The 12,313-nt window shown below is 37.8% G+C and overlaps 1 protein-coding gene across 2 annotated transcripts in view; it reads left to right on the top strand.

Annotated features, from left to right (window-relative positions):
• The window catches only part of PDGFD (platelet derived growth factor D), a 240,339-nt gene that overhangs the window by 158,716 nt on the left and 69,310 nt on the right, over positions 1-12,313 (top strand). The window contains exons 2-3 of one of the 2 annotated variants that reach the window (XM_065882858.1): positions 8,202-8,406; positions 11,483-11,663. In XM_065882858.1, coding sequence (XP_065738930.1) covers positions 8,202-8,406; positions 11,483-11,663 — 386 coding nt within the window. The remainder of the gene's footprint in view (positions 1-8,201; positions 8,407-11,482; positions 11,664-12,313) is intronic. The other variant, XM_065882859.1, reaches the window with a different exon arrangement.

The raw sequence follows: 12,313 nt of genomic DNA on the forward strand, positions 1-12,313 counted from the left end.
CAATTATAGATATACATAATTTGTTTATTATGTATATATGAGATATAACGAATATACATGTTAAATAATATGTTAATTTATATTTTAATAATAAATATAAATTTGTATGTATGTGTGTGCGTGTATATATATATTATATTATATATATATATATATATACCACAAATAATAAACCATGTGATTCTTATATTAACTCCCAGTTAGTTTTCTCTTAGGAATTGATGAGCCTTTTAGTCAGATGTGATTAACAAAATGTTTTGTCTTTGCCACACGAATCAAGTTTTTAAACATTAGGGTATTTCAGGGTCAGCTTCTGTTGCACACTGTTCAATTCCATGTCAGCTTTGTTGGACTGATTACATCTTCCAGAAACTTACCCGGTAAAATAATTTCAGAGAATTCTCACTCTTTGAGAATAATCAAAGTTCATACTTTAAGTAGCTTTCCTTGACTGTTTCTAAGGTGTTGGTTTTCCTATATTAAGTGTTTTCTAGAAAAAATACTAAATCTCCTGCTTTCTGGGAATGACTTTTCTTTCTGTTTTGCCTGTTACCTTCCGATATCTCTGAGCTATGTTGGCAGTGGGAAAAGCAGATATTTTTGTCATTAGGGTTGTCTTGTTTTCTGGGTGTGTTAAATTGGTATGATTGAAAAGATCTCGCTCTTCAGCAGCCTAATCTATAATACTCTCTGTCATGCTGTTCAACATTGCCCTTCCCCATCTGCCACAGTTCCGAATGTTATTGTTTCAATTTTTCCACATCCTTTATATGTAAACAACATCACAACACAAAGAGACTATAGTAGAAGAGAATTATCAGAGAATCAATTAATTTGAATTATCTTAATGTGATAAAATACAGCATAGTTATTTTAGGGCAATCTTTATTTTCACTGATTTTAATTTTCTAAAACCTTAGACCAAAAATTATTTCCACTTTAATGTAATTTTATAATCACTTCTATAATCTACCTATAAAACACAAGTGGTCTTGAAGGAAAGAGTATAATTGCTCGCTGTTGTACAATAACAAGACAAATCCTTGTTCCTAAAAGATCTAGTGAGGTGAGGAATAATAAATATCAATGTAGTACTTTGGTCATTACTACACTCCTGGTGACTGCTACTGGAAAATGTTCAAAAGGACTTTACGATACTCTTTTTTGATGGACTTAGCTTTTTAAAGAAGAATAATTTTGAGCTCAGGGATTTATCAATTGATTACTCTCCAAAAATATCATCTCCAAATTGTTACTCTGAGGAAGTTTGTTTATAAAACATTAACACTTTGGTTTGTGCAAAGGGGAATTATAATTAAAAATAAAAAGGTATGTAACTGGCAAACAACCAACTCCCTCCTTCTCAAACCTTTATAAACAGAAAGGTTTTGTATTACTACTGAGTTCTTAGAAAAATCTCTGCTAGAGAATTCTAAATAAATGTCTGACGTTTAATCAGCTTTGCTCTTGAGTGGCTTAAAAGCAGAGTGAGCACAGGGAATGGTAGTTTTTAGAGAGCTGTTATAGGCTTTTGGAAGATTGGTTCTTGCCAGACCATGGGCCAGGTGTTAACCAAAAATTCCTTAATGAAAACTGGCCCGCTGGCAGTCCCAGGAGAAATTTAGTTCATTGATTGCAAGCTTCAGTCCTCAGGAAACACTGAGGAAAAAAATGTTGAAAATGCTTTCATGCTGATTTTTAAACTTATTGTTAACAAAGTCTAATTTTCACCTTTAGCAGTTCACAGGGTGAGACTCCAGCCCTGTGCTTTTTAAGTTAGGAGATAATTTATGCAAAATTATCTAATTAAATTCAGTTTAAACCTAATTGTGTATTTTAGGGTCTGTTCTACAAATTGACTTATTCATTTTAAAATTAGGGACTCCTGCCCTACTCCCCTTTATGTTCTCCATCTCTCCCTGGTTTCTTTTTCCCTCTTCAACAGTACACTGCGTGATGTCTCATCAATGAAGGTACTATTTTGCGTTCTAGGACACTTTTGTATAAGATGTCATTAGTTGAGGGAGAGTGCAAAGCTTATTAGAGGTAGTTTAGTAATAATAATAGTGCATTAGGCAGTCACAGGCCTCTTGATTAGTCTTGCTGAGCTTGCTATTCTAAATTAGATGGTTGCATAGGATGAGAACCTGGGGGATCTAGTCAGTCACCTGATTTCATATATTGCTGGATAGATCTGAGAGTAGATCCCAGCTATAGCAACAAACTCTCCTGCTTTAGTCCAGCATTGTTCTTCTCTTCTTTCTTGGTCACAGCTTTTTAAGGGTGGTGTGGATTGACTCTGGTGAGCCTGGTAGTATAGGTTTTGATGGAAATAGTGCAGAAAAAGAGGCAGTTATTTTATAATTGATGTCTGAGCCAGATGGCAAGCAGGATCATTTCAATGGAACTCTTTCCAAAATAGTCCTTTAATGTTCATGCTAGATGTGTTTCCACAAACGTCAGGCACACCAGCTACATCAAAATTAAATTTCTTAGAAATAAAATATTTGGGTATTTTTCAACTTTATTTCTGATAAAGCTGCCTTTTATTTGTTATCTTACTTCAAAATGCCTTTCAGTGTTTAAGAACTCTGCATATGCATTATTTGCAGTAACGACTCATCTACGTATGTATTTAACAGATCTATTTTGAAAGTCTCTATATGCCCAGACTGGTGAGGCTCTGGGGTTACATTGGTAAACAAGACATAGTCCTTTCCCTCAAGACATGTAATATTCCGCATATAATTTTTTTTACTTTCCTATGAAACTTTCAAAGAGATTATAAAGCATCTTTTAGTATCTTTTTTTTAATCCTTATACCTAACCAGCCTCAGAGAGAAACCTCTACTTAAATTTAAAAAAAAGCAAAAAATAGAATACGTTGTATCTACACTAAAGGATTTATTTACATTCCTCCACAATGTGTTCACAAATTGATAGGCTAAGTGGCCAGTTACATGCCAGGGGCACTTTTCTAGTTGATAAGAAAGTTTTTCATATATATGTTTGAACAACTTGTTGAAATATCCATTTGTGGGACTTCCCTGGTGGCACAGTGGTTAAGAATCTGCCTGCCAATGCAGGGGACATGGGTTTGAGCCCTGGCCCGGGAAGATCCCACATGCCACGGAGCAATTAAGCCCTTGTACCGCAACTACTGAGCCTGTGCTCTAGAGCCCGTGAGCCATAACTACTGAGCCCGCGTGCCACAACTACTGAAGCCCGCGTGCCTAGAGCCAGTGCTCCGCAACAAGAGAAGCCACCGCAGTGAGAAACTCGTGCACCACAACGAAGAGAGCCCCTGTTCGCTGCAACTAGAGAAAGCCCGCGCGCAGCAACGAAGACCCAATGCAGCCAAAAAATACATAAATTTAAACAAAATTTTAAAAAAAGAAATATCCATTTGTACTCTTATTTTAGATGACAGCAATGACAGCATACAACTATATATACTACCATTGTTAGATGGGAAAAGTGTCTGTTTAGCCCGCTGAAGATTTTGGATTTCAGGTTCCCTTGTCTCATTATTGCCTCACTCATGTCTGTTAGTCACAGTCAAACCACTGGCAGTTCTGTCTTCTTAAAAGAAAATTGTTGAGTTGTCATGTCATTTAGACCTGAAAAAAATCTTAAGTGTCACGTTAGCCCAGCCCCCTAAACTATTAGCTTAGGAAATAGAAGCCAGAAAGATGACATGGTGTGTCTGATGCTGCTCTTTGTTGTAGTGGGGAAAGTCACCAGAACTAGAACATGATGGAGCTGAATTCAAGACTCCACTCTTCCATATACCACCCTTCCATTCTTTTGACTTACAGCAAATCACTTTAACTTCTGTGTGTTGGTTTCATTACCTGTTAAAGTAATATACAAAAATTAAATTTACAAGAAAAAAGCAGAATGAAATCAATGATAATTACTGCAATGATATTTACTTTTTGTCAACTTATATTTACGATAGACTTACAAAATTGGATGCTTGTAAACTATATTGCACCCCACAAAAATTAAGTGGTTATATTGTGGTTGTTTAGCAGCAGAAGTAGTACTATTTGGTTTATATAACACTCAACCTACATTCTGGGCAAACATTGTTCCTATGATGTATGGTATAATCATGAAACAGCCATTTTACAAATGAAATGTTATAATAAATCCCTTTGCAAGTTAAGCATTTCCTGACACAATGACCATTCTTTGCTTTTGGCTTTTAGCTGCGGTACATTGGGTTTGTGACTATCAGTCATGCTGCTGGCTCCTGGATGTCTTATGGAGACAGTAGGACAAATGAGTATTTCTGTACTGTTCCACTGAATTTGTGTGAGGTGGCACAGTCTGCAGAGATATCATTATTTGTTCCTATGGAATCATTGATAAAATATTTTAACCCTTACTTCTAATAACTCAGCATTTAGCCTTTGGATCTTATGTTGTCATAGATAATATTATGATCTGAGAAGAAGAAATAAAAGTACTACCATTATTTGTGATTTCATTTCTCCTTGCACATAATTTGTGACGATGATTACCAAACGCATCTATTAGGGCCAGGAATGACTATGTCATGAAATGGGGGGAGTTAGATAAGGGGTCAAAGACACTAAGGTACGTAGCTCTTACCCTAGGTCACTGTGTATCAAAAATGATGCCCCAGAGAAGGTTTCAAGGTCAAAGACAGGAAAGTGAATCCAAGATAGATCATCAGTCAGGGAGGTAAGAAGAAAAATCAGATGTGAGGTATAGAGTCAAAGCAAGGCAGTGAAGGAGCCAGGGAAATCAAGAATAAGAAGCAGAAGAGTAGAAGGTATGAGGTGGTCAGTGGTTCTCATACTTTTGGGAGCATCAGAATCACCTGGAGGGCTTATTAAAACAGTAGTGCTGGGCTCCACCTCCAGCATTTCTGCTTCAGTAGGTCTGGGATGGGGCCTGATAATTTACATTTCTAACAAGCTCCCAGGTGATGAAGCTGATCTGGGGACCATACTTTGAGAACAACAGTTGTTCTAGATGAATCCCAGAGTAAGTAATAGTGCCTGCAGTGACTCCATGAGCTCCCGGGATACTTGGTTGGGCGAGCTGAGTTTGCTTAAATGTTTAGGGACAGAGTAGACAAAACATTTTGGCTTTTTTCCTTTCATTTTAATTTGCTTTTTAAAAAACATCCAATGCATAACTCAAAGTTATGAGGATGTGAACCTCCTTCTGTATTAAAATATAAAATAAGAACTTATATTCTTGCCATTTAAACATAAATCAAAATTATTCCCTCTCTATGAAAAATGACATACTTCATATTTTTATAGTTTAACAACTAGTACAGTGTTCTGGTTAAGAGTGTGTGTGCTGAAGATAGACTGTCTAGGGTCAGATATTGATTTCACCACCTGCTTTGTGCCCTGAGGTCATAAGTTTCTTAAACTCTCTGAGCCTCCTTTGTGAAGTGGGGATATTACTAATTGCATAGAGTTGTTGTGAAGATTAAATGAAATAATTTAAACAACTTATTGGAATGCCTGGCACACAGTTATTGCTCCATAAATGTCAGTTACTATTGGAACACCAAAGTAAATGCCTTCATTCAAGAATGTGACTTTGTATATAACACTTGGTAACTATCTCAGGTTTAACCTGATAGGTTGCTCTCTGTATCTATAATTCATTACAACTCTTCTGCTAAGAATAGTCCTGAATTTGGCATGAAGTTATAAATTATATATAAACAATGTGATTCAGAAGTCAAAGTGGATTACAGATAGCAAAGAATCTCAAATTGCCTCTAGCAAATTTCAGACTAAGAAGGAAAAATATCTTCTCTTACACAGAAGTTAAGAGCATTAGCTCTGGGACCAGAGCACCGTGACATGACTGCAGAGCCAGTGCTCTGATCTCCTAGTCGAGATGCAGGGAGTGGGGACATCAGCTCCTCCAGCCACCTTTGCTCTTCCTAAGACTGTCTCCCACACAAAGGCTAGCTGGGCAAGCACAACACATTAAACACTGAATTAGCCAAAAAAAAAAAAAAAAGTTGAAATTCTCATACATACCAGAACATTTGTAAAAGGGAGAGAAGCCTTTGCATTTCACATTCTGATTCCTTGTTCACTCTCCTCTTATTTTGGAAGCTTTAACAACTACCCTCCGCAACCCAACCTTTCCGTGGTTTCCACCAGCAATTTAGGCCTCCCTGACTAACCTCCTTGAATTATAGGCTTCGGAGTAAACTCTCTGCAGGAGGACGTAAATAGACTGTGGCTGGAGTTCTGCTTACAGAGGGGCCTAAAAAGCCAAAATCTCAAGTGCAAAGAACTCTGGACATTGGGAGATAGGAAAAATGGGTCCACTGTATGGTGCAATTCTGAAGCAAACTACCTGGAGTTAGGTCAGATTTCATAGCTTAACAGCCTAGTCCCTACAAGACTGTACTTCAGTCACCCGCTGAAAATTGTGAGGTACCCAGGTTACCCATACTCTTTACCAACTGGCTATAAATTCAGGGTTGCCTATAAGCCCCTCGAGTTTGATAATTTGCTACGACAACTTATAGAACTCAAGAAAGCACTATAGTTACAATTACAGTTTTACTATAAAGGGTACAAATCAGGACCAGCCAAATAAGGACACTTGTAGAGTGAGGACATGTCTCCCTCCTAGCACATCAGTGTGTTTCACAGACCAGGAAGCTTACCCAAGACTCAGTGACAAGAGTTTTTATAAGGGTTTCATTCTGTCGACATGATTGATTGAATTGGTGGCAACAGGCTAGGGCTCCAAGGCCTCTTACCTCCAGGGAGGTTAGGAAGTCAGGCTGATATCAGAGCTCAAAGCCACATGATTGGTCTTTCTATTATAGCCAGTCCCCATTCCTGAAACTATTTAAGGGCCCACAGAGAATCACCTCATTAGCATAAAATCAGGTATGGCCCCAGGGGCCTACCATGAATAACAAAGACACTTGCATCACTTGGGAAATTTTAAGGGTTTAGAAGTTCCCTTTTAGGAACCCAGGACAAAGATCAGACAAGTTCTTTATTATACAGCATATGGAAAATAGAATTAGAATTGGAACTACTTTAAGTCACCAAAAACGAGGGACAAAAAATTATGATTTTTATGATGGAGAAACAACTGGAAAATGTCATTTGATTATAAAATAAGTGGTCATTAAACATCATTAGATTCTTTTAATTTATTTTTCACCCAGTTGTTCATTCAACAATATTTATTATCTCCTGGGCTAATCATTGAAGATATACTGTTACATTGTCAATGAAAAAAAAAAAATATTTGTACAGTTGACCCTTGAACAGAGTGAGGTTTAGGGGTGCCAATACCCCACACAGTCAAAAATCCACATATAACTTTTGACTTTCCCAAAACTTAACTACTAATAGTTTACTGTTGACCAGAAGACTTACTGTTAAATAAACAGTTGATTAACACATATTTTGTATGTCATATGTATTATATACTGTATTCTACAATAAAGTGAACTAGAAAAAAGAAAATGTTGTTAAGAAAATCATAAGGAAGAGAAAATACATTTACAGTACATATATGTATTTATTGAAAAAAATCCACGGACCCAGACAGTTCATACCCGTGTTGCTCAAGGGTCAGCTGTATTACATGGAAAAGAGGAAGGATGAATTATTTGAAATTATTTGCTCAATTTTAATTCCAATTGTAATGAGCCTGAGTTCTGAGATAATCATTAATTTTGCTTGTCAAAAATGATGTTAAGGGCTTCCCTGGTGGCGCAGTGATTGAGAGTCCGCCTGCCGATGCAGGGCACGCGGGTTCGTGCCCCGGTCCGGGAAGATCCCACATGCCGCGGAGTGGCTGGGCCCGTGAGCCATGGCCGCTGAGTCTGCGCATCCGGAGCCTGTGCTCCCCAACGGGAGAGGCCACAGCAGTGAGAGGCCTGCGTACCGCAAAAAAAAAAAAAAAAAATGATGTCAAGAGAGCTCCCAAAGTACAAAATATTAGGCATCAAGTCTAGATTTATGAAGAATTTGGGGAGGTAGGGGACAACAGAAAAAATATGGATGTTGTTTGTTTAACCACAAGGCTGCCATTTGGCCTTATGTTTTTAAACAAAATCAAGAAGTGCTTTGAAATGTGATGTGTTTTAAACTGTTCTTTTTTTGCTTTCCTGTAATTGGAGCAACATACTAATTTCTACAAGTTGTGACTACTAACAGAGAGCAATCACCTCACAGACTTGTACCGAAGAGATGAAACCATCCAGGTGACAGGACACGGCCATGTGCAGAGTCCCCGCTTCCCAAACAGCTACCCCAGGAACCTGCTTCTGACCTGGCGGCTCCATTCCCAGGAGAAAACAAGGATACAGCTAGCCTTTGACAATCAGTTTGGATTAGAGGAAGCGGAAAATGATATCTGTAGGTAAGTGGGAAATAAAATCTATTTTAGGGTAAAATTTCAAAGTAGAAAAAAAAGACAGATTTAAAACATCACATCAGACTTCTCTTTTGGGCCCTCCAGACCTATCCAAGATACTCGACTTCTTTTTCAAAAAACCTTTATGTCAGTCCTAATGGACAAAATAAATTGGAGCTCAGACTGCCTCTGCAGAAAGCCTGGTAACCTGGCATGACTCACAGAAACTTACTCCTGCAATTGTCAGAGCCAGGCTGTGTGACTCCCAGAGAAGGGGGGAATCTGGGGGCCCCTATCTTGGCCAGGCCTAGAACAACCCACTTTGTGAGCAGGTAGATGCATCCAATATCCTGGCTCACCTGCGCCATGTCACAGGGCTCTGGTGCAAGCCTGCCAGGGCTTCAGGAGTGTATTCCCCTGCTGAGCTCCAGGAACTGACCCAGCACTGGGAGATGATGATGGCAAGGACCCTGTCAGGTCCTTACCTGAAATCGTAATTTTAAGGCCTCAGATATGTGTAACAAGGAAGAGAAGGCCACCTCCCAGGATCAGTGTGCTCCTCAGAGGTCTGTTTCTTCCTGTAGTTTCTGGGTCAGCAGAAGATGAAAGCTGCCCCTGATAATCTTCTCCCTTCTTAACATGTTTATCAGAGAAAGCCCTGGCTGTTGTTCTCTGAATTGTCAGCTCACAGCATCTTATTCACTTAATTAGCATGTGTAAGATGCAGAGGATTTTCTTTTTCCTTTCTGTACTTTACTGCACGAACTTGTTCTGCATTGCCAATGAACTACTACTAAACTGCTAAATTCTTTACTTTGAATAATAAAAATCAGGTACTTCAAATTTGGCTGTCCTTTATTGCATGTCTATTATGCTGACGGCTCTTATTATGTTGCTGTTTTTTCAAGAATAACAGCAGTGACTGTTATTTTCTAGGACCATAGAGGGTAATGTATGCCAGAAAGCAGAGATGAATACATGCAGGAAGAGCCAGTTAATATTTACAAAGAGAATAGCTTGAGGAGACCTTGTGTCTTTTCAGCCTTGAAAGGGAGAACTCATTTTCTGTGCTCAAAAAAAAAGAAGAAAGACCTTGGAAACAAATGAAAAGCTACTATTATGGGGATATATGTATACTTATAGCTGATGCACTTTGTTGTACAGCAGAAACTAACACAACATTGTAAAGCAATTATACTCCAATAAAGATATTTAAAAAAAAAAAAGATTATTAAAGGTGATGTCATTGAAGAGACACTGGTCTCCACTGCAGAGCAGGATTTTGATCTGGTAGTGATTGAGCCCTTTTGGCGTCCTGACCTTAAAACTAGGAGGGGAAGTTAGGATGGTTTCTCTTCCAGACCCTTCATCAAATCAAGTTGCTCCTAAAAATTTATGGAGGGAGGTAGAGGAGTAAGAGGTAAAGGGGAGAGGAAGCAGGGAAAGAGGCAGATCAGAGACCTGCCTCAGGTGCAGGTCCAACCAAAATGGTCCTCTTTTGACTCCAGACCCAGAGTAAAAATTGTGCTGATGTTGTGTTTTTTAAAAAACAAAAGTGACCTCTTGCATTATTAACCAAGTTTCAAGTATATTCTTGCTTTGTGCAATAAATATGATTCACATATATTGTATATAAAATGAAATGCAATTGATTTCCTCCCATTTGTTCCAAACCTCCTTGATGTTTACACTGTAATATTTTATTGCTGGAATAGCGATTCTTTCTTAGTGCTTTTCACTTTTCAACACCATATATTAAGTAGTTAATTTACATAGCACCCAAGAGATATTCAGCTGGTAAAATTACATAAACCTTCTTATTTTGCTCATTAGGAAACTGAGGCAAAGGACATAAAGGCCTCACAAATCACTGTCAATGAAATTTAGTAACCATTTTATTATGCTCGCCGCCTCCTTAGATCACCCTGCCTGATCCAATGAGAGCTCTGAGGTGCGTGGGTAAGACCAGTAAAGTTGTATTGGATTTTCTTCATATTCAGACATGTTGGTTCTCATGCTGATTCCTTTTGGCAATCGTGACAGGAAAATATAAAATGGATATGAGACTTCTGCCACTGTTCACCTTGAATGCTCACCCTGAGTGCTCGTTTGCATTGTTACTTTAGCATCTGAAGTCATTTGAGGAGAGGTAGATTGGAGGAGTGAGACACTGATGCCCAGAACTGAAAGGCACAGAGTTCAGCTCTCAAGCAGAATGTTTTAAGATCTTGGGTGTCTGAAAATAGAATAAATGATCCCTAGAAGATGTCAGCTTGGTCACTGAAGTTGTCCTATTATGTGATGAAAAAGTGAGACGCTGTGGAGGGATTCTGAGGATCAAACGACTCTGTGGAATACCTAAAATGCCTCTCCTTTCTTCTTCAATCCTGGGATTCTGTGTTTCTCTGACTGGTACCAGTGGTGAACCCATGGTCTTACCCTCATTTGCACATAGCCCAGATATTTCCAATATTGGCTAGTGCACATCCCTCCTCAAAGTCATGTGTTTCCATTATGATAAATGTCATAGTTTATGATATGATCCTTCCAAAAGACAATTTCAAAAAAGAGAAAATAGTCTTTTATTTTACCGTTTATTTTCTACAATGAGAGTGCTGATTTTATGTGCTGTATGGGTATAGATCATTTCCTTTCTTAAGGAAACACTGGATGTGGTAAATTAATTCAAAGTGGGAATTTGTTTAAAAACTTGATATAGTAAATATTCGGGTATATAATTAGAGCTACATCTCCTAAAATATGACAATAGATTATACTTGTTAGTTTTTCCAGGAAAACCTTATGAGACAGATGCTCAGAAAGTAGCCCATTTTGATTTTTGACGATTTAGGAAGAGTTATGGCTAAAAGTGTGTAAGGGTGTTTCCTCAGAATAGATTGTTGAAGTTTGAATTTGAGAAACCTAATCCAAAAACTAGTTTTCCTTCTAAAATATCTGTAGGTTATAATTTTCATTTCAGATGATAGGTCACGAGAAATCACATATGTTAGTTTCAATTTCTCAGTGAAAGTATGAATTTCAAAGTCTTCTTTAATCAAAGTTTATGTCAAATTGGTACTAGGTATGATTTTGTGGAAGTTGAAGATATATCTGAAACCAGCACCGTTATTAGAGGACGATGGTGTGGACACAAAGAAGTTCCTCCAAGGATAACATCAAGAACAAACCAGATTAAAATAACATTCAAGTCTGATGACTACTTTGTGGCTAAACCTGGATTCAAGATTTATTATTCTGTTGTGGTAAGTAGCTTAACCACCCTATGATTAAAAGCAGACACTGGTTACATGAAGTATAGAGATCATTTTCTGTGATTAAATTCAATGGTGTGAAAGTGAATGAACTGTGTTAATTGTCTATGGTATGCTTTGTCCCTGCCTTGTGGCCAAAATGTTAAAGTCTTCTTTAGTGAGAAATGCCATTTTAGCTCTATTAAGTCAATGCTTGGGCCCATGTATTTTGAAAGAAAGCATAGTGAATAGAAAAAGTAGAATCGTTTATGGTAAAGCATATACCATATTGCCTTTGATTCAACTGGAGCAAAATAAATATACAGCCAAATAGAAGGTAAGTGAGAATTGAACCTCTTGGTTTGAAAAATTGTCTACGTAACTCTAATCACAGAAGAGTCCCAATGATTTTAGTTTAAATTATGACTCAAATTTGGGAAGGGCCTATGTTATCATCATAGAGCCTCAGGGTTAGCAAGTATCTTAAAAATTGGAAGGTATAATTCAGGACCCAAGGTTTGATTTTTGTTTACTACACCCATGCTTGTTTGTGGTCTCACCTCTACTTAAACACCTCAGCAGCCATTTCCAACTTTATATGGTTCTAACTATTAGAAGGTCTTCAACCTCATATTGCGGCATAATCTACCTTATAGTTAAGT

The sequence above is a fragment of the Phocoena phocoena genome, chromosome 8 (genome assembly GCF_963924675.1).
Source record: "Phocoena phocoena chromosome 8, mPhoPho1.1, whole genome shotgun sequence".
NCBI lineage: Eukaryota > Metazoa > Chordata > Mammalia > Artiodactyla > Phocoenidae > Phocoena > Phocoena phocoena.